Below are 23,061 nucleotides of genomic sequence, written 5' to 3' on the forward strand. Positions count from 1 at the left end.
TATGCAAAACACAGTAATTCATGACCAATAAGTAATAAACCTTCCTCACCAACAGGAAGAACGAAAGAAAGAAAAAATGACACAAACAAAAAGAACAGAAGGAAAAGAAAAACAAAAAAAACAAAAAAAAAAAACAAGAAAAGTGCGATTGAGAAGGAGCAGTGGGAAGCACAATGCTTATTCAAACTGCCCCTTTGCACCATTACCTCTGTAGAGCAGAGCTAGAGTCTACAACACCATACCGATATCCCATTTAATATGCCCCTGTGCACATACATACCACACATACCGTTACTTGCATGCAATATGCAGTGTAATCAGTTTGTGTATGTATGTACACAACATACACAAACTAATGTAGTCTTGTACTACAGAAACACCGCACATGCACCGATGAAAGTTGCACCCCCTCATCCCTGTACCTATTAAAGATCATCTGTTTATATTTGTTTTTAAACTGTCTGAGGTTTGAACATTAAGTTCCACATCCAGTTTGTTCCACAGTTTTACTCCACTGCTTGATATGGTAAATCTTTTCATAGTTGTTCGAATACTGCAAATTTTGAAATTTAGTTTATCTCTCAAATTGTACCCACGTTCTCCATCATAAAACAATTTTTGAGTTCCTCTGTGAAAGAAAATATTTGTTGGACTTGACCACTAATTAACTCTTAACTAACTCACTGTATCCTGCCATCCGCGTTTGCTGTGACTGCCTGTTGGCTGAGCACATGTTACCGTTGTAAACAGCTGTGTGATCATGGACTGACAGTAAATTTCTCATTAGTAACAGCTGGATAAGAACAAGGTCACTGATCGTGTGTGTGTGTTAAAGTGTGTGAGAGTATAAAGTGTGGGTGTATAAATTACAGGGGGCACTCACACATTAGTTCCTTTTTTTTTTTTTCTTTTTACTGAACGTCTGGCACATTTGTGATGTGTGTGTGTGTGTTTTCTCACCTGTGATAAGGTAGGGGTGGTTGCAGCACTTGCGGAGCTCCATCATGGTGTTAATGAGGTTGGGCAGATTGCGTTTGCTTGCTCCTTTGCACAGGAAGGAGAAGTTCTTCTCCAAGATGGCTCGGTAGTATTTCTTTTGAATGTTGGTCAGCTCCACCTACGGAAACACAAAAGCGAGAGTGTGAGTCTTCGGGCTGGTTATACGTGGCTTCTGTTGTTATGCTTTCTGCACCTACTCCCTCACAGTTTAGCCAGAACAATGGACTGAGCTGTGATTTTCATTTCCAAGGAACAATCTTAGACAATAATAAAACCATCCAACCATTCATCTGTGTATTTGCCACTTATCCTGTTCAGTAACACACACACACACACACACACCAGTTTCTGTGTTTCTAATTCACCTAAGCAGCATGTGTTTGGACTCCAGGAGGAAACGAACACAGACATGTGAAGAACATGTTAATTCCACACAGACAGACTGAAGCTGAATTTAGTGGAACTGAACCCTGGATCTGTTTGCTCATATAATAAAATACCAAAACTCTTTTATTTACAATTTAATTCTAACTTCATTTATTATTCTGTAGTGACTAAAGACTAATAAATACAAAATACGTTGATGAAAACAACTCTCATTCCTAGACTCATTATTGTTGCCACATTAATTAAGCTTTTGTTGTGATGTTTCAGCTAAAAGTTTTAATTCAGCCAAAACAGGAGGAAGTGGGATCCCAGTTCTTCTCGTTCATGGAAAGCCTAAAAAATCCCTTGGTTTATGGGACTGTTTGTTCTTGTAAAACTCTACCTCTATGATGGTCTCTTCTTTAGGTGCCAGGTTTTTCTCTACATCATCTTTCAGTCTCCGTAACATCATGGGCTTCAAAATGGCCTGAAGCTTCTTCACCTGTTGGAGAGAAAAGGGGGGAGGGCTGAATGTGACATGAATGCAAATGGTCTATTTTTTTTTCTTGTGTGAAAAAAGTCAAGTATGTTCCCTCCTCTTTATGTCGACACTGAGAGCGTTTTTCAAAATCTAAAGTATTTTTGTTCTGAGAAAAAGAAAAATGAGAGAAAAAAAGCAGAGGCACAGACAAGTTCCTGAAAAACAATCACGATGGGAAACAGCAACGACTCGGATGGGTGGAGTTGGTGGAGTTCCCTTTTAAGTTTCCGAGTTGGTCTGTCTGTACATGTAGAGTCTACGTGAACACACCTGTTCATCTGTTTTCAGGTCTCCAAACTCTTCCAGGAAGCTGCTCTCTGAGGGAAACTGCAGCGGCTCCAAGAAGTTCAACAGACTGAACAACTCTTCCACAGAGTTCTGCAGAGGGGTTCCTGTTAGCAGAACCTTGTGTTCCTGTTAGAAACAGGGAAAGGAACATCTTTAAAAAAACATGAAACATTCATCCAAATGTAAAATGCAAATTCCATTTGGATTTCCATCCACTAGCACTGTTTCACAATATTACACTCAGACTGACCAGGTTCATGAGCCTGAGTCCCTCCAGCAGTTTGCACTTCCTGTTCTTCAGTCGATGAGCTTCGTCGATCACCACACAGCGCCAGTGCAGCTTCTTCAGCTCCGGACAGTCGGCCATGATCATCTCAAAGGTGGTGATCAGCCCGTGAAACTTCAGCACACCTGGGATAGTGTAACCCTGTGGGCGAGAGACAGGGGGAGAGCGACACATTTAAATGATGGCGCGGTACGTCATGCATTCATTCATTTCCTGACCTTAAAGGAATTAAAGATGAACCGTCAAGATGAGCTGTCAATAAAAAGATAATGTAGATTTTTTAAAATATCTTTTAAGACTGTTTTTCTAAGGAACTGGAAAAGTTTCTGAAATCTTTTTAAAACCAGCAGATGTTACTGTGACTCACAACACAGTGACTTTGATGAAGCCAGCGACAGCTCAACGTCAGCACTTCAGACAGCCATCTACACCGTCTCCCTTTGGTTCTATTTATTAAAAACGTCTCACTCGTTCACTGGGTGATGGATGAGAGGCCATGACTATGCACAGATCAATAAAAACTCAAACACCACCTGCGGGTCTCTGTGAAACATCTCGTACTGCCGGATCATCTGCCGGCTGATCTGGGAGCCGTGATACACGACGACATTCATGTGCGTCCATGTGCGAAACTCCCTCTCCCAGTTGCTGATGGTGGACAGGGGGGCGATGATGAGGAAGGGGCCGCGGATCCCCATGTTGAAGATCTCATTCAGGAAGGTGATGGACTGGATGGTCTTTCCCAAACCCATCTCATCTGCCAGGATGCAGTTTTTTCTAGGTAGGCAAACAAAGACGTGAGTGAGCACGAGAGGACAGAGGACAGAGGGAGCCTAACAACTCTAATAAAATGCTCATTTCTAGTCAAATCCAGTCGTTTCTACGATGTGTTCATGGGTTTGTGTCAACACTCAGATACACAGAATCACAGGTGAGGGCAATAAGAAAGATTCACGTGTGAATCAGATGGTGAGCCTTCTTTAACTATGTACAATTTTTTTTTTTTTTACACATTTATTGTCATTTTATTTGCCTTCTGTTGGGGATGAGAGTGATGCTGTGTTTTCCTCTCTCATTCTAACAGATTGATGGAACAGAAAAGATGAAACAGCACAGTCAGGACAGGTTCAATCACACGTCCATGTGTATGAATAGATTTCTGTTCACTGTACCTGTTTTTCCTTTCAGTACTTTTAAAGTGTTTTCATTCTAAGGGATGAGTGACAACATCCACATCAGTCTGTGTATAAATAATATTTGAATGTCCAGCTAAAGCTTCATGCTGTTTGAGGCTTTGCAATCTGAGTTTGACAAATCAAGTTAATCTGCTGCGGCTCAGCCAGCACACACTATCTGTGCCAGCACAGAGAGGAACAAAGGATGGAACAAAAAAAACAGAGTATAGAAAACATCTACTGCATCTGACTAACTCAGGTTGCTGAAGCCTCAGATGAACTTTAAAATGTCTTTACTGTATCTTTACACTAACTGTGGATTTCTTCCCTCCCTGCATCAGATTCAAATAAAGTCTCTGTGGGAGGGGATGGATCAGGAGGCAGTGTCAGCAACCAAGGTTTGATAACTGATTCTGAATCAGACTGTTACCTCAAGCTAAAAGAGCTAAACACAGTCCTGTACATTGATATTGGAAAAATTTTGTTTTTTTGCATTTTTCCAATTTAAGGTGAAAGAACAATCTTTAAAGTGAGAGGCACTTCAACACAAATCTCTTTTAGTGACGGGAATTCATCAGATCAGACGCAGGGCTGAGTCTAGTCTGTGTTACACAGGATTCTGGTCAGGATTCACGGAATGAACGTGACTTTATGGAATCAAGTCATTACAGGTCCTCACAGCTGGAGTGGGTCTGTGAGTGTCTGAACACCGGAGAAGTGTTGAGTGCTGAGTGAGCTGCCTCCATTTGTCCACCTTCTACCTCAGTGGAAATTTCTCATTTAACAGTGGAAAACGGATGCAGTCCCAGTGTGACCATGAGCGCTGTGCCAACCTGTTTTTGTTCTCAGTGTTTCATTTGTGTTTTATTTAACAGCAAATGTTCATTTTTGATTTGGTTTACAACAACAAATCTGGTCAGTGAGGATGTTTTTCTTCATCACAGTGTTCTCAGCTAATCAAATTACTTTGGTGTGTGTGTATTCACCTGTTGTACCAGTTGAACAGTAACCAGTTCATTCCCTCTAACTGGTATTCTCTGAGCTGGTTTCCATTGCGGTAATCTCTGGAGTGTTCCAGCTGTTTTTCCAGAGGAGGACGTTCCTGTGATATGAGCACACGCATACACGCACACACACACACACACTTTAATTTCAGCACCAGTTTCAGTAATTAGCAAACCAAATGTAGTAGGTTATCATCCATCAGATTAAAGCTGAACTACTTAAAGATTACGATTCTGAACAAGCTCTTATTAGATGTGATGTGAAAACGTTTCTTTATCTCAGTTGAATCATTCACACTACATAGATAAAAGAACGAGGAGAATCTCAGACATTAAAACTATTTGGTTCCCCTGACAGATCAGAAAGGAGCTAAATGAGCTGTTCCAGTTTTCAAAGGTGACACAGATTTTGGAGGTTGAATGGACAACTAACAAAATAAGCAGAGTAACAGGATGTAATAAGTGATGAGACTAGTTTTTGAAGAGTAAGAATAATTTGCTTGGGTCTCAATCCTGAGCTGAAAGAGACTCCAGAAAACTGCAGCTATGTTCAACATCCAGCAAAGTAAATGTACTGACAGGCCAGTCAGAAGACTGATGACCTGCACAAAATACACACAACTGCCACAAAACTAACATCTGTGCTCTGCTCACATCAAATGACCTCTCCTGTAGTTTCTTGTCTGGACTTCAAAGTGACACCCGCACTAAACAAAGGGAAGCACAGATGTGGAGAGGACTGTGGGTCAAAGAGCAGCAGATGTTTTCCACGGATTTGATTGTGAGGGTTTTCAAAAGCTCAGCGTCACTTCTAAAAGCAAACACAAAACCTGATGGTGCAAACCTTCAGCTTGAAAAGAGAAAAAAAAACCTCCCAGGGTTTTTTTGTGTTTGTGTTCATTAACACTGGAAAAGAAAATGCCAAGGCCAAGAAAGTGAATCTGAGGGAGAGTGGTTGTGGAGATGTGAGCAGCACAGGTCGTCTGTTCTGCAGGAAGAGCTGGAGATGAAACATAAAGCCATTATGGTGCTGTGCTGTGCACTTTATTTCCTCTGGTTTGCCCACCATCCTAAACACAACGTGTAAATGTTTTCTCCCACCACTTATCTAATATAGCCTTGCTGAACACATCTGAACTGCCACCCACATCGTAGACATCTGTTTTCTGCGCCAGAACAACAACCAAACCGTTGGGAGTTTTGAAGACGGCACAGAGAAGAAGGACGTCAGCTTCCTGAACCAGAGCCAGAAAAACTGCTACAAAAAATGGCTACAGGTGCAGATAAGACACACACACACCACTTAGAGAAGTGAGAATATAAAAAATATTTCTTCGATCGATGTGACGAATGTTAAATTAAATGCTCCGAGCAAACACCACCGCAGCTTCTGAACGTCAGTCACAGAAAAACGGTCAGGGTGAAAACAAGCTCTGCTCCCAAACAGACAACATGAACACAAGGAACCACGAGGTGAAACTAAACGGTAACAAACAGAGCTGCACCAGGCCTTTATCTGAAAAGATTTGGATTTAGTTGCTAGTGATCTCCCCTCTGCCAACAATGTTAAACCACTTTACACATCAATTTGTTGTTCTTATTTCTCTTTACACAGTAAACGTGTAGTTCTATGATAATGATCCTGAATGGATGACTGAAGCTGTGCAGCATTGAACTACACATTTCTTTTCCATTTCAAAGTATTGCATCAAACGCAACAGCAGCTCTTCTCTTCATTTTTACTCATCTTCTATTATTTTTCTACTCACGGTGTGTCTGAGGTCTGCCGGCAGCTTCTGGATCTCCTCAAACTCTCTGATCTTCTCTGGGTCCAAGTCCTCCTGCAGCTCCCACGTCGCCTCCTCATACGAGAGACTGCACCACTTAACGAGGTAATGGGTCACCTCCTACACCAACATCAAGAAAAACTCTGTGTGTGTGTGTCACAGGACTGAGTGCGTACCACCACACCGAGGACCTTCAGTAATAACCACTTTCATAGCAGACAAACAGTGCTGAGAGACTATGTCTCTGTTAATGTATTCCCTACCTCTCTGGTCTCAGTATCTGTGGTAACAGCCACGTCCAGCACTCTGTCCACCTCTACATAGTCTGGGTTAAATAAGTCTTCATCAGGCTGAGAAAAGAAGACAGAAAGAGAAGGGGAAAGAAAAAAAAGAGACGACAAGAGACTATTGATTCTTCCTTGTCCATCAGGTCAGGGATTAATGTGACAAAGCAACATTCTGTATAAAGTCTGTGAAACAAGCTAAGAGCTGAAAATAACAAAAGATAACCTTAAAGAAAAAGCCTTAACATAAGAACACAGCAGAGACATGGTGAGGATCCACCTCATACCAGTGGTGTTTATTATCATTCTCTGTCACTGGCTATTACAGTTCATACTTCCTTAATATTATTACTCATTATGTATTTTTTTGTCAGTATAGTTCTGTTTGTCTACATTTTAACTCCACCACTGATATATGAAGTAAACACATGTACATTTTCATAAAGGCTTTGTGATGGGAAAATGGCTTCAGTAATGGCTCTGTGAGATAATAACGTATGATTCTGCCCAGCACGACTCAAAAGGAAGAAGATTAGGCCTCAATCCAGAGCTGAAGAGCAGATACAGGATGATGGTGACCGTTACCTCGGTGAGCAGGTGTTTCATCTGGGCCTGTTTGGTCCTGAAGCGTTTAATCTTCTGCTGGATTCTGGGATCTTTCTCTAGCTCCTCCAGAGTGGCCCATTTGCAGTGTAGATAGGAACTAAAGTAACACAACAACAAAAAAAAAAAATCAACACAGGTTTTATTTCATTAAACTTAAAACCTCCATTGTTCTCACTTTGCCAAACAAGGCAGACTGATAAGATCCTAACAAGCTTTTTTTTATCAGCGTAGAAAAACCAGACTGAGGCCATCATTTAGCCAAGGTATTACATTTAATATTTTTAAAAGTGCTCTAAAACAAAAAGTCAGGAATAAAAATGCTACAGAAAGATGACGCAAAAGCTAAAACCAATGAACGTGATCCTTCTGACAGTCTATACAAGAGGTCAGCAACAGGTCTGAGGCAGGAGCTGTGACGTACGAGCTTCCCTCCTCTGCCTCCTAAGGACTGTTCAGGCAGCCACCACTGAATCTTACAGAATGGGGAACAATGAGGACGTCTCACTGGGTGATGTATATTCCCTAATCATTCGTCAACGGGAAAGAAAGCAGAGCAAATGTTGTTACTATGGCTACAGTTTGACATGCATGATCTAATCCATTAACCACAATCTACAAACGGACACATATTAATATCACTGCACCATGCACTTACTAAACTGCCAATGCAAATGCTTCTGCATGTGATCATGCAGAATGTATAATAATGATTTTTACACTACAAATATTTGACTTTTCTCTAATTGTAATTTGTGAATCCATTATTCTAAAAGTCACAGAAAAGTAAAGAATTCACATCTGTTTAGTTTGAATTAACAGACAAATCTTCCATGTTTCATTCATCAGCCCTGAGAATAAAGTGCGATCATATTACGACTGTATATCTGCTGTAGGAGCCATGAATGTATGATGGAGTTTTACTAGTAGTAAGGTTAATATTGTTAGGATAGTGTTGATGTGACCATGTTGATTGGGGGGATAGCGGGTAACATGGTTGCGGGCGGGTATATTAGTTGATATTCACCTGTTGATTTCTTTTGTTAGAGAGAGAGAGAGAGAGAGAGAGAGAGAGAGAGAGAGAGAGAGAGAGAGAGAGCGGGTGGGACGCCGTATTTTTGCTGACCGTTAATTTTCATTGATCACTGTGATTACTGTGATTATATTTTAGAGCACGTTATCATGAGCTGATTTTCTTTTGTTTATTAATAAAGTGTTAAATTTAGGTTCAAAGTCTAAGTGGAATTTTTTTTTTGCAGCGCATCAGACAATAGGGCCCATCTTCTGTCTCTCAGCAACTCTGAGGATTTGCGAAGCCACTACATCTGTGTAGAACCTTTATTAAAGATACAAAGTGCAGGAACAATCAGGAGGATCTCCAGAGAACCGGAGTCCAGAGGACTGGCTTGAAGAGCTGAGCCTCGGTAAGATGATGAAAAGCTCTCTGCTCTCCCCAAAGAGAGGCTGCTGAGAAACACTTCACTGACTCTGGAGAACAGACCACTGCTGAAAAACAGCCCGTGTGTGCAAAGTCAACTTCCCTGGGAGAAATCATGTCATAAAAACTATTCACTAAACAACACAAGACACTGCTGATAAGTTTTCACCAGTCAACAGGGTGACTCTCAGCTCCTCTGAGGCTGCACATGGACACCTAGGACTTGCTGTAGATTGTACATCTGTAATCAGGTGCAGCCTCAAGAAGCAGCTCCTTAGAGTGAGCTCCAGAACCCAACCAGTGCTGTGCCAGTTTGAGGCGGGTGGGCATTGTTTGCTCTCCATTTGCTTCTGGCACCCAGAATGCCACATGCTGCTTATTCCCACTTAAAACAACAGCTTCATTCGGCAAGTGCATCATCAAAAGCATCATAAGCTACAGATAAAATCCAGACTCATAAAAACTGATTTTACACAGCTTGTCGTGGCTGAATCCAAGTGATAAAGGCTGATTATCAGCTGACAGCGATTCAACATCATATCTGCTGTCTCATGCCAAATGCACTCCATATAAGCATATGTCCCCGTCCCTGCCAGTAGGCAGCGAGCGGCACACCAGCACAGCCACATGAAACAGCTCCAGTGATCACAAGCACTTCATCCTGGAGTATCCACCAACAGAGCCACAGAACAAACAGCTGAACTGAAGCTGCTGAAAAGCCAGGGGGGTTCACTCAAGGAAACTTCAGCCGCTGGGTAAATAAACGCCTGGATTGCATTACACTGAGGGGTGGTTCTAATATTCTGTTCCCCCTCGTGTATCGTATGTCAGTAGGGTGGATAAAACATCCCTGGCATGGTTCACCTGGTCTGAGCAGGTGGGCAGTAGACACTGCAGAATGCAGACATAACAAAAGAAATGACACCAAAGCTGCAGTGAGCCAGTGGTTTGCCAGCAACATCCTCCTCATCTGAGCCTCTTCATCCACTGTGCATGACAAGTCCCCTCAACATCAAACAGGCAAAGAAAAATTCTTAAAGTACCACTCTGCCAAAACACCATATGAAACCAGAGCCTTTAAAGTGTCACAAATATAAAGAGCCAGTGTATTTCAATGTATGACTGAGCAATGATAAAGAGACTCACAAATTTCTGTACTTGACGTAAAACTCCTCTGTCTCCTCCACTTGGTCCTCTGACGATGAAGTCTTAGGAGACAGAGACACAGATTAAGGAGAAATAAATATATAAACATAACATTTATAATCTATAAAAAAGGAATTCCATTCAAAAAAGTGCATCCATGAGATTGTGTGTGTGTGTTCTTTCTTCTTCACCTCTTTCTTCATTGTTCTGACAGACAGAATTTTCTCAATGATGTTGGCCTCATCTTCAGGAGGCTCCTGAGAGAGAGAGAGAGAGAGAGAGGGAGAGAGAGACAGGAAAGATTAGCAGCCCACAGAGTTTTCGCTTACAGCAGCAGTGCAACAAAGACTTACATGAGCAGTTCACAGAGTCTAAACTGCGTACTACACATCAATAATTATCAGATAATATATCACACAGAGCTGCTAGCAACAGTTTGTCCACCCTGTTTATATCAATGAGTGCAAACTAAATATTAGAAGCTCTCAGTATAACATGATACATATCCATACACAGCATAACACAACTCAACAGTGGCACAAAATGAAGCTGAATCAACATTAGAACTTGAATAAAGGTGGATTTATTGTGCGGTGTTGTATTGAACTACTTTAGTTAGGCTGGCCTCACACAAGCAAACAAGCTTATCAGTTTGCCGCTTCAGACAGTGACATCTACACAACACAAAGATTTTCTACTGCGATAAACTAAAACTGGGACTTCAGTCTCGCCGATTTGGTGGTGGCAACACAGAGAGGCAGGTTCCTATAAGACAAAGTAAGAATTAAAAATTCATATTCATTGTAAATTAATTCATAACACTAAAAATAATATATCTTCTAGGACTCTTAAACAATGCTGAGGATAATATTATGAGACAAATCAACCTATTTGGAGGGTCGATTTGGGGTCGGTACACCTCTCACTGGACATGAGGGACCTGAACAGGGTCCCCTATCATACTAACAGAGTTATAAGGCCATGAAAGAGACCTTTATATTATCTTATAGGGGTGAAAAATTTTTACTGATTAATCACAATTATATTGTGGACGATTATGAGTTGATTATTAAATTTCCAAAGATCGATTTTTTTTTTTTTTGGTCATACACAGCAGTGACTCTCCAGTTATTGGCTGTCATACAGGATTTAAACACAAGGGAGAGCTGTTGTCTAACAGTCATAACAAAACACCCTGTAACAGAACCAGCCAGCGAGCTGACCATGCTAGAAAGACCCAATAGAGACACAATACTGAAGGTGCTCTGAGAGCACCTTTTGGGTTACTGTTGTCAAATGGAAACTCATTAATCGATTGCTAATCTAATCGAGACGTCAATAATCAGAATGGAATGGAATCAGGAAATTCGACGGATTAACCACCCCTATTATCTTATTATTCACAGTTTGGTTCATTATTCCGTTTTATTATTCCGTATTATTATGTTAGTGCTACTGTTCCTTGCAGCAGCAGTGGTGCAGGATATTATTTAGGCTTGCGGGGGCTTAAACTATATCAAGTCAATTAAAGTAACTTCTTATAATGTAAATGAGTGCACACATGAAAAGAAAGATAGTGACAGTAATATCCGCAGGGTGTTTCAGTTACTTCTCTCCTCCGGGATCTGAATGAAAATTCTATAAACAAATCTTTGAATTATTAATCTCAGAGGCTCAGGGTATCCTAATTTGTGAGGGAGCCTTTAATGTTCACTTCACCCAACTCTGAATAAGGTTCATTCTTGCTTCATAGGGGAGAAGAAAACTACAAAAATATAAAATTACTGATGGAAGAGCTGGGACTCTGAGACGTGAATTCTGTCTATTCTTGGCTTGACTATTATTTTTATGTTACATTGATATTTATAAAAGGTGGTCAACTGCAATATTGGAACCATGGACTTGTGAGATCACATCCCAATTTCTATCGATTTGATATTAGGTTCTGCAGAGAAGAGCACTATCTAGAGGCTAAACGCAGGGTTTCTAAACCGACGAGGCAGAAAATAAGGATGGATATAAAAGGTTATATAGACAAAAATTATAACAAGGAAGTGTCCCCACTGCTGCTTTCTGATATGTGTATGTTTCTGAAACAAACACAAAACAAGAGGAAAATTGGCTAAACTGCTCACTCACAAATTAAAGAAGCAACAAACAGGAAAAATAATTTATAAAGCAAAAGACCCTACAACAAATTCCATACGCTGATACTTACACAACAATCATGTGAATCATTTTAGAAAAGTTTAGATACACAGCTCAAAACAGATGCAACAGATGTTTTGCCAGGTGTTTTTTTTTTCCCCACAACCTGCACCAACCTTCAAAGACTCCTCTCACTGAGTTTCATGTCCTAGAAGCGTCTGAACAGTTTCATGACTGCGAAACTCCTTGATGACATTAGAAACTGTTGAAACAGGGAATTCACGGTCTTTGGCGATCGCCATGTAGCCTTTGGAATTGTTGTGTTTTTTGATAGCAGCATTTCTGAGGCTTTTCTCTTGGTCAAAGCACCAGCCCTTTTTCATACAATAAAACCATCATTACCTGGTTAATTCAGTTCGTGTGAACACTGAAAATTATTTGGGTTTTTTTTATATATATTTGAGGAACTGATTTAAACTCATCAATAGGATGCCAATAATGGTGACTGGGATAAATTTTGTGTTTGTATTATTTCACTATTGTGCAGGTTTTGTTTCCTTTTTTCAGTAAGCATGGACATTTTATTAAAACATTGTGGTTATTTATTTCTGATGGTATTTGGAATGATGTACTTCAAATTCAGGGGTGCCAATAATTTTGACTAGTACTGTATTTGGAACACTGAGTGTAGCTGCTGGAAAAGCAATTACAAGGAAATGGCTTCAGCCAGACACCCCATCTACAGATGACTGGCATGATATCATTTATGAAATCTTTGTAATGGAAAGAATCACCTTGTTCTTCATGAGACAAGAGGAGAGACTGACATAATACAAGGAAAAAGGAAGCAATAAAAAAGACACAAACCGACAACAAAGTGGGAGTCTGTGTGCGTCCTTACCTCGGCCAGCCATGCCAGCGCGGTGGCGTTAAGCGCCGAGATGCGACCGGTGTTGTATTTCCTCCTCTTGGCCTGTCGCCCTGAACGCCACTTCTAAAGGTAAGAAGGATGACACAGTCGTGGAGACAGAGGGGGGTGAGGCTAGGGATGCACCAATCCACATTTTTTCACTTCCCGATACCTGAATTTGGATATCTGTCGATACGATACTATTCCCACAGCAGAGCTGTTTGCTTTAATATTATTATTTTCATTATTGTTGATTTTATATGATGCTGTAATGAATCTTCTACAGGCAAGTACGAAATGTATGAATGTATACATGTATGTCTAAAAGGCAACTTGAGGAAAGTATAAGGTCAGAAAAACAGGAAATCCTGTTAACAGTCAATATTACCCCTCTGCAAATAAAACAGAAATAAAAAGGGCTGCTTGATCTGATCAGCACAAATTAAGTACACTGGCTCTTGTAGCAGCAACAAATCAAGGTTTTTCAAATTTCACAAACTCACCTACAAATTGTAGGTCACAACGGAAATTTCCGATCCATGAATTATGTTGGTATTGGAACCTGATACCAACACTGGATCGGATCGGGTGAAGCAGGAGAAAAAGTATTGAGAAGTTAGGAGTGATGGAGAAGGGATCAAAGGAATCACGAAGACAATCCAGAGGTGGAGAAATGGAGGGAATAACACTTTAAGATATTGGGGTGAAATGGGGAAGTGTGAGAGGAAGAAGAGGGGGAGAGAGGAGATGAGAAGAAAAGAAAAGAAAAGAGGAAAAGCAGAAAATAAGATGAAAGATCAGAAAGTGTCTACTGTTGTTTATCAGGTGATGAACGCGTACGAACTCGTGTCATCGAATTCACGCATGCGCGCGTGGTGTGAGGGTACCAAACAATGAACATGGCGTCAGACAGTACGCAGTGCTTAGTGTCCGACGTAATTTAGTAATGCCCAAGTTTGCACTTTTTTATTTTTAACGTTAACTAAGCATTGCTTACTGTCCGACGATGTTCATTGTTGTGTCACACCACGCGCACATGCGTGAATTCGATGTGAGTTCGTACGTGAGCACGTACGTATCAGTCCTTACAAAATAAAATGAGAACAGGAGAATCGATTTTATCGACACAGCTCTATTCCCAACTAATGTGGATGTAGTAATGTATGTATGATTATTAGAAGGTACAGCAGTTTTCAAATGAAATGTTTTATTTAAACATATGTTCCCTGACACATGTCACAGCATGTTAGGAATCATCTTTCCAACAGTCTTTCAATCCTTTGGCAATGATCCTGTTTGTTTACAACAGTTGAAACTAAAGTGTCTAACAAATGTTCTCTGGATTTTCAAGACTTTAAATACCACATAAATCTTCTTTAACCACATGTCTGAAACATAATATAAAGTTACACTTGATTAATTAGGCAGCTCTACCCCAGTCAGTCTAATTAACCCACTGTGTCTCAGGTCTATCCAGTCTTTCTGTCTCCTCACCACATTATCCAGGGGGTCCTGGCCGTCCTTTCCACCCATGTTGAGGGCTGACATTGAGGTAGTATCATCGCTCTCCACCCCCTCCTGGACAGCCAGCTCCTGGTTTCTCCTCTTCCCCTCCTTCTTCTTCTCCACTGGCGCTGCACCAGGGTCTCTGAGAGAGGAGGAATTCTGATGAGTAACTAGCAGCACTAGTAGCCTGCAGCAGCGTCTGCTCACAGGCAGAGGCTGGAAAGTTCACTGATCCCTGAGGAGTTCTGGAGGACTGTTTAAGATAGTTAGATGTGACATAAATATTTAACCTTCTCTTTTCATTAATCTCTCCTGGTGCCATTATTTTGTGATCATCAAGACGAAAGACAACCACTGGCCTGATCTCAATTCAATTCTCCACCCGCACTGTTGGATCAAGAGGTGGAGGAGGAGGGCGAAATTTTTAAATCTTAACTGCGCGTTTCTGAAAATAATTTTCCACTTGATATCCAAACACCCACTTCCAGTCTGGAATATCATCCACTAATGCAGCAGCTAATGATCCAAAATGCAGCTTTATGAGATGGGAGGATTAGCTGGTCACCCCAAAGCATGTTTGATAAATCATCAAAAAAAAAAAAAATTTCTGCACAAGCAGCCCGAGGGCAAGATTGGTGTGAAATATTCTAACATTTGAGAAAGAGGAAGGAGAGGGACCTGGTATATATTAAAATGATGTTGATCACGATATGTATTTAATATGTATATGTATAAATATACATATACAAACAGATAACAGATTCATTTGGGGAAGAATTTCTATACTCAGATCTGTGTGTAAAATTTGAAAGCTTCTGCCTGTGTATCTGTGTGTATCTGTGTGAATGTATCCCAGACACAGAGAAGCTGATCTGTCCATCGCACAGGAAACACTGGGAAAGATCATCTACATCACATGTACCAGCTTTTTTTATTTTTTTTTAATCAATTGATAATTCTCTTAATACAAGTAACATATGAGTCACTTTGCTCAACATGCATCTGAGCCACAGCTGGACCCCATTCATGAGTCTGAGCTGCAAAAAAGCCAGAATATACCCTCAAAGTGAGATAGTTGTTATGGAGCTGCCCACAGAAGAACAGCATAATTTGTTGGGGGTGACAGGTTTACTGCAGCCTAGCTCACCCTACTCCATCACTGCCCACCTCTGGGCCTTTTCAGCCACAGCCTCTTTCACTTTCTTTCTACTTAATTCTTTCTCTTTCTGGCCTCCGCTCATTATAAATTCATTTCTCCTCCCATGATTTACTAACCAGCCTGAATGTCTTACCTGGGTTTGCAGCCCCTCTGTTTTGGCGCTGAAGGGACTGTGGTCTTGCGGTTGGCCCGGACAGGGCTCTTGGCCTGGGTGCCTTGGACCTGCCCCGGGACATCAGAGTGGAGTCCTGAGGCAGGAGGAGAGAGGAATGGAAAATGAAGAGGACATGAACATGAGGAGAGGCAGCAGCAGGTGACAACAAGTGTCCTGGAGACAGATCATGTCAGTCTTAACCCTCCTAAAGCCAATAGTGGGGTTTGTCCATAATACACAAAGAGTTATTTGTCTTACTGGTTCTGCAACTGTCCAATAAAGCACTGTACTGCTTCATACTGTTGAGCAGGTCACAGCCACAAAGCTTAAGGCGCACAACAAAAACCATCAGAGGTAGACAAGATGGCATCAGAACCACCAGTGTGATGGAAAAAAATATGCTTTCACTGCCTTTGGTGGATTTCTCAGATGTACTGGGGAACTGTATACACATCAGTGTCTCTGTTGCAAAATATTTAAAAAGAATTTGCTCATAATAGAGCAGTAAGCCCAAAACAAAGGCTATAAAATCTCAGTTAGTATGGAAACCTGCTCATTTTCCCCATTTTTATTCTGTCGTCTGACCTTTTCACACTTTGAACCTCTTAATTACCACTTAATACATGTTTTAAACACATTCAGCATCCTCATTCACGACGAGGAGTGGCATCTTCAGACACACACAGACACACACATACACACACACACACATATACAGACGTGGACAAAAATGTTGGTACCCCTCTTTTAATGAAAGAAAAATCCACAATGGTCACTGAAATAACTTGAAACTGACAAAAATAATAATAAATAAAAATTTTCAGAAAATGAACGTTATTCAGACATTGCTTTTGAGTTGTTGTTCAACATAATAATTTTAAAAAACAAACTAATGAAACAGGCCTGGACAAAAATGATGGTACCCTGAGAAAAGATTGAAAATAATTTGACCATAGGTACATGTTAAACTAAGGTGTGTCCTCTAATTAGCACCACAGGTGTCGTCAAGCTTGTAATCAGTCAGTCTACCTATTTAAAGGGAGACACGTAGTCACAGTGCTGTTTGCTGACATGGTGTGTACCACACAGAACATGGACCACAGAAAGCGAAAGAGAGAGTTGTCTCAGGACATAAGAAAGAAAATCATAGACAAGCATGTTAAAGGTAAAGGCTGTAAGACCATCTCCAAGCAACTTGATGTTCCTGTGACCACAGTTGCACATATTATTCAGAAGTTTAAGGTCCACGGAACTGTAGCCAACCTCCCTGGACGTGGCCGCAAGAGGAAAATTAATGACCAACTGAAGAGACGGATAATTCGAATGGTAACTAAAGAGCCCAGAACAACTTCCAAAGACATTAAAGGTGAACTAGAAGGTCAAGGTACATCAGTCTCAGATCGCACCATCCGTCGCTGTTTGAGTCAAAGTGGACTTCATGGGAGACGACCAAGGAGGACACCACTGCTGAAAGCACATCATAAAAAAGTGAGACTGGAATTTGCCACAATGCATATTGACAAACCACAAAGCTTCTGGGAGAATGTCCTTTGGACAGATGAGACAAAACTGGAGCTTTTTGGCAAGGCACATCAGCTCTATGTTCACAGACGCAAAAATGAAGCATACCAAGAAAAGAACACTGTCCCTACTGTAAAACATGGAGGAGGCTCGGTTATGTTCTGGGGCTGCTTTGCTGCATCTGGCACAGGGTGTCTTGAATCTGTGCAGGGTACACTGAAATCTCAAGAATATCAAGGCATTCTGGAGCGAAATGTGCTGCCTAGTGTCAGAAAGCTTGGTCTCAGTCGCAGGTCATGGGTCCTCCAACAGGATAATGACCCAAAACACACAGCTAAAAACACCCAAGAATGGCTAAGAGCAAAACATTGGACTGTTCTGAAGTGGCCTTCTATGAGTCCTGATCTAAATCCTATTGAACATCTGTGGAAAGACCTGAAACATGCCATCTGGAGAAGGCACCCTTCAAACCTAAGACAATTGGAGCAGTTTGCTCATGAAGAATGGGCTAAAATACCTGTTGACAGGTGCAGAAGTCTCATTGACACTTACAGAAACCGTTTGATTGCAGTGATTGCCTCAAAAGGTTGTGCAACAAAATATTAAGTTAAGGGTACCATCATTTCTGTCCAGGCCTGTTTCATTAGTTTGTTTTTTAAAATTATTATGTTGAACAAAAACTCAAAAGCAATGTCTGCATTACGTTGGTTCTTTTTCTGTAAATTTTTATTTATTATTTTTGTCAGTTTCAAGTTTTTTCAGTGACCATTGTGGGTTTTTCTTTCATTAAAAGAGGGGTACCAACATTTTTGTCCACGTCTGTGTGTGCGTGTATATATATATATATATATATATATATATATATATATATATATATATATATATATATATATTTTTTTTTTTTTTTTTTCCCACTGATTGCTCATTTTTCCACACTGCATTCAAATAAAGAAGACCACCAGCTTTAACTGAACATTGTAACAGCCTCCCACACGACCACTGTGCACCTTCAACTCAACACCAACACACAAACCCACTTAAAAACGCTGGTCCGGGAGATACTGCGGCGCCTGGCACTTTCCCTGATCCCACATTCTTTAGGTCTGCCCTGCTCTCTTTCCTGTCCTCCTTCGCCTTGGTCTTGCCCTCCTTCTGCTCTTTGCCTTCCTTGGGCTCCTTGCTCTTCCTCAGCGTGACCACTGTTGCCACCTTCTCATCCTTTCGTTTCTTTGGTTTGCTGCATTCCCTTTCCTCCCCCCCCCCTCCTCCTTTCTCCCATTCTCTCTTGTCCTCTTTCTTTCGTTTCTTCTTTACCTTGCCTCCACCTCCTCCATCCTCCTTCTCGCTCAGGGAGGAAGGAGGTCGCGGGGCTCCTCCGGAGTGCTCAGTGGCGTGGGCCCCAGCGGTCGTGCAGTCATTGGACGTTGCCAAGCTGCCCACGGGGGTGAGGAGGCGGAGCTGGCCCTTGGGGCCCACAACCAGGTATCCCCGTGGGATTATGGGAACTGTAGTTTGTGCGTTGCTGTTGTGGTCCGAGGCAGAGGAGGAGGCTGCTGCAGCAGAGGCTGAAGGTGACGAGTGCTTCAGGAGACTAGTGAACATCTGAAACAGCAAAATGAGTCAGAAATGAAGCTGATCAGCATAATTTTTTGTGACTGTTTTACTTGCTGCTGTAACATAATTTCCCTCTGAGGGATGAATAAAGCATCTCTACCTATCAATCTATCTATCTAATTCTGCTCTCATTCACTAATTAGTCACTACTTCTGCTTTCTAATGACGATCAGTACAACCAGTATTATAGTGCAAGCTCATATTAACTCACTTGACATGTTACTGATTGAGGAGTTGGTCCATTTCAAGCTGCTTTACAAACGATTATATAAAGTGCGACCACACACAGCATTACAACATCTAACCAAAGAGTCAATGAGAAAACTTGTGCATATCCAAATTCAGTGGAGTGTATGGCATTAAGGCCGTTTTAGCAAGAAGACTGTGATTTAGCATGTGTCCAGTGCTGCTAGCAGTTCTGCGAGGCTGCACTTTCAGGCACAGTGGAGCTTTGAGCTGCTAATATATTATTCATTGTCATTTGGCAGCTATCTGGTCATAAATCAAAGTATTGGACAAAGTAAGACCTAATGGTGGCGCTAGATGAAAACTCAGGGGATCATCAAAGTGATTACAATTCATCCTAAGAGGGAAGGAAATCACTACGCATCACTACGAGAAGAGTTGATGTTGGCTTGTTTCAACTTGTGGCTTTTGTATTTGTGTTGTGGGCTCTTGAATATGTCCGTAATGTGCACGCTGAAAACACTCGAAACTGAAGCTTAAAAATCACGTTTTTATTTAGTATCAAAGCTGCTTCATGTATGGAGATTTTTATGAATGACCTACTTTCTATGTGACTCTGTGTGTGTGTGTGAGACAATACAAACCTGCTGCTTGTCCTTTTTGTCCACCTTCATCTTCTGTCCCTTCACTGCATCTGTTAACAGAAAAGGACATAATTCATATTACTTCCAGAAATGCACACAGAAACAAATCTTTCCTTTAATCTGTCACCCATCTGTGTATGTGCCTATGGAAGTTTGGATGAAGTGAAAACACATTAATGCCTTTTTTGGAGTTGCTGTCAAACCCCATTGCCTCCATCAGTCATTCATTCTTTTAACTTTCTCATCCCCTTCGATACATCTCACCTCAGCCTGTACTTATATTCAACAACTTTTATAATACAGAAATATACACAAGCTTTACCAAGGATAGTTTCACTGTACAGTGGCACCTGCAGTGACTATACTACGATCTAAAACGTTAATGTGAATCTGCAGATGTCTTCTCAGCTTCTCAGCAACACAACAGAACACAACAGAAACCACCTTCATCCCAGCAGTGAGTGTGCACTCCATGAAAAGGTCTTCTCCTCTGTCACCCATTGTTTGTTTGTCTGGGTTTTTCTTCTGGTAGAAAACACAAAAAACCATCACAGCCTGGTTGAGTGTAACATGCTGTGTGAATGCTGTGTCTTTTGACAGTATTTCCTTTTTTTATTATTTAACACAACACTGATTCCAAATAGTGCCATCAGAAGATGAGCACAAGCCATTTCAATTCAAATGCAGAAAACATGTAACATCTGTTATCACAGAATACACTCAAACACCTTTGTTCATGCATTTTTTTCTCCAACAGGTGGATTCTTGAAAGTTTCCCCTCTAAGAGGCTGAGTGTCACACAGTTGCCTCAAGTGTTTTTTAATTTAATGATATATAGTATATATACTCTGTTCTGTCAACTTACAAAAAGGAGCATTCTGCACCCTTTAATGATCACAAAGCGTTTTTAGAAATGACCTTTGCACCTTATCTGTTAAAAACTAGGTATTAATTGTTAAATATAAACAAAAATGAACAAATATTTCTACTAAAAACACACAGTAAAGGAGCAGGGTAAAGATGTGCTGTTAAAAAAAAAAGAAGGGTCACATGTTCTGTGCCAACACTAGCTGGTATCCAACTCTGAGCTGTCTCTATGATCTCAATGTTTTCTATACAAACAGCAGCTGAAAACATCTGCCAACGTGCATTTCTCTTAGATTAGTATGAGCACAGTACTGCAGATCATTCTTTTACTTATTTTTTAATGAATGTAATCAAGTAGAACTAACTTAGTGCACTACACCATTCACAAATGTCTCAACTCCTGCTTCAGCAGTCTCAACAACTGAGAAGGAGGCGCATGTTGTCCCCAACAAATTCCCAACTGCAGATTTTATACTGAACACAAAGGACTTAATGAAGAATCTGTGAACAGGGTTGATTAACTAAGTTAAACGTAAGACTTTTCAAGACATTTTTAACACCACACAGAATGCCAAAACGGATTGAAGGATGGATGAATCCATTAAAAAAATAGCTCATCTTTTTAAGGTCCATATAGGAATTTTATATAAGGTGAAAGATCTGGAACAATATCACCAGAAATGTTTTGGACAGTTTCTGCTGAAAGTCAGATACAAAAACATTTTATATGCAACGTTACTGCCAATTGAAAGAACAACCAAAAATATTTAGTATTTATCCAAATGAGATTTAAGGTTGCTTAAGACCTTCTAAAGGTGTAATTAGTATATTTTAAGCCTTTTCAAGACATGCAGATTCCCTGTGTGGAGGACAGTTTCCAGCCCAGCACCATCCTAGAGCCATGATGGCTCTATGATCTGTCTGACACAAAAGTCTAAATATAAAGGGAAACCTATTTACCTTTAATGGCTTTATGTCATTTTGCATAATCACATTTGATGCAGTTATCATTGTGTCCTACCACTGTGATATGGGTTAGCTTGTGGCACCTTTAGCCTGTAGCCCAGGGGTGTTACAGCTGGCCAGGTGAAAGTCTGTCGATGGACAGACAACACTATCACTTCATGACTCACTGTGCCCTCGCGCGCACACACACCTGGCTGCCACAGCTACAAATGTTTCAAGGGGATAACAGGCTAGCAACCTAGCTTACACCTCCTTGAGGTTTTGGCTAGCAGACGCAGGAGCTAACACACAGCTAGATTCAATGTTGTCACCCATTGGATTACCACAAGTTGGAAGAGCTAGCTAAGAGGAAAAAAAGAAGTTCCCGGCGAGCAAAACGGCGACTTGGGATGAAAAACACAAAACACACTGCACACACCGACAGAGAAAAGGAGGCACTATGTCCTATTTCATGTTAGCAGCCGTAGCTACAGAGCTAGCTTTCTCTGCTAGCTCCGTAATGTCACTGCATCGCTGTTGTAAATACATTATAACAGCCCACTCCTTACACGTGTGGACAGCGTCTAAAACCCCTTGTCGGGTACATCTCCCCACCAAACCCCCCCCCCCCGACGGACTGCTCACCTGCTCCGGACACCGGACACACGCTCTCACCCGCCAGATATCCCCCCGGTTAGCGCGAAAAAACGGTCACACCCAAACCGAGTCTTCCAGAAAGTGGTCTAGGGCGCGTTTCAGAGCGATCTGAGTTGATTGGATGTGGCATTTTTGGTAGGTAGATGGGTGAGTGGGTTTGGACAGGAGAGGTGAGGTGGGTGGGACAGTGGGTTGGGTTAGGTATGAAACGCAGCACTCTTGTTTGACTGCGAGGGGCAGTGGCACGCGGGACATGTGGATTGAAGATCTTTAAAAAGCTGTTCTTATTTAAAATTCTATAAAAAGATTAGAATTCCCTAAAAAACAGAAAATCTTTAAAACAAAAGAAATATATGTTCGTACATATTAAAAGGGAGTCCGCAGACATATACAGCGAGGCGGAATAATCAGTGGTGTATTGAGTACCAGAAGTGCAATACTCAGTTTGGTCCATAGGTGTCACAGTAGCTTTGCCGTGTTGTGTTGTGCTGGAGACTAAAGAATAATAAATATACAGCGGTAGACTGACAAAACATGACTTCGTCCACTTCATATATTGCAATCAGGTTAATTGTTAAATCTCCTGTTAACAAGTGTGTCCTGTACATCTATATAATAAATTATAATTTATTTTTTATGTTAAAAATTGATAAAATGCTGAAACCAGTTCATTGTACTTGACATCCTCGTATCTACCTAACTGTAAAAATAAATATAGGTGCTTTAAAAAAAGTGCTTAAATATTAAATTTCATGCAATTGGATAAAACAAGTTAAAAGTAGTGCTGAAATCCACGTAATAGAAAAACATTCAAAATATGTATATGAAAGGAG

The 23,061-nt window shown here is 41.0% G+C and overlaps 1 protein-coding gene across 1 annotated transcript in view; it reads right to left on the reverse strand.

Annotated features, from left to right (window-relative positions):
* The window catches only part of LOC121192578 (chromodomain-helicase-DNA-binding protein 6-like), a 38,110-nt gene extending 15,768 nt beyond the window's left edge, over positions 1 to 22,342 (reverse strand). The window contains 19 exon segments of the mRNA XM_041054320.1: positions 961 to 1,117; positions 1,769 to 1,867; positions 2,177 to 2,320; positions 2,445 to 2,621; positions 3,014 to 3,257; positions 4,642 to 4,757; positions 6,429 to 6,566; positions 6,710 to 6,796; positions 7,316 to 7,433; positions 9,918 to 9,964; positions 10,109 to 10,174; positions 12,967 to 13,059; positions 14,470 to 14,623; positions 15,774 to 15,891; positions 17,479 to 17,510; positions 17,912 to 17,950; positions 18,343 to 18,917; positions 19,760 to 19,809; positions 22,217 to 22,342. Coding sequence (XP_040910254.1) covers positions 961 to 1,117; positions 1,769 to 1,867; positions 2,177 to 2,320; positions 2,445 to 2,621; positions 3,014 to 3,257; positions 4,642 to 4,757; positions 6,429 to 6,566; positions 6,710 to 6,796; positions 7,316 to 7,433; positions 9,918 to 9,964; positions 10,109 to 10,174; positions 12,967 to 13,059; positions 14,470 to 14,623; positions 15,774 to 15,891; positions 17,479 to 17,510; positions 17,912 to 17,950; positions 18,343 to 18,917; positions 19,760 to 19,789 — 2,434 coding nt within the window. The 5' untranslated portion in view covers positions 19,790 to 19,809; positions 22,217 to 22,342.
* Between the last annotated feature and the right edge of the window lie 719 nt (positions 22,343 to 23,061).

The sequence above is a fragment of the Toxotes jaculatrix genome, chromosome 2 (genome assembly GCF_017976425.1).
Source record: "Toxotes jaculatrix isolate fToxJac2 chromosome 2, fToxJac2.pri, whole genome shotgun sequence".
Lineage (NCBI taxonomy): Eukaryota > Metazoa > Chordata > Actinopteri > Toxotidae > Toxotes > Toxotes jaculatrix.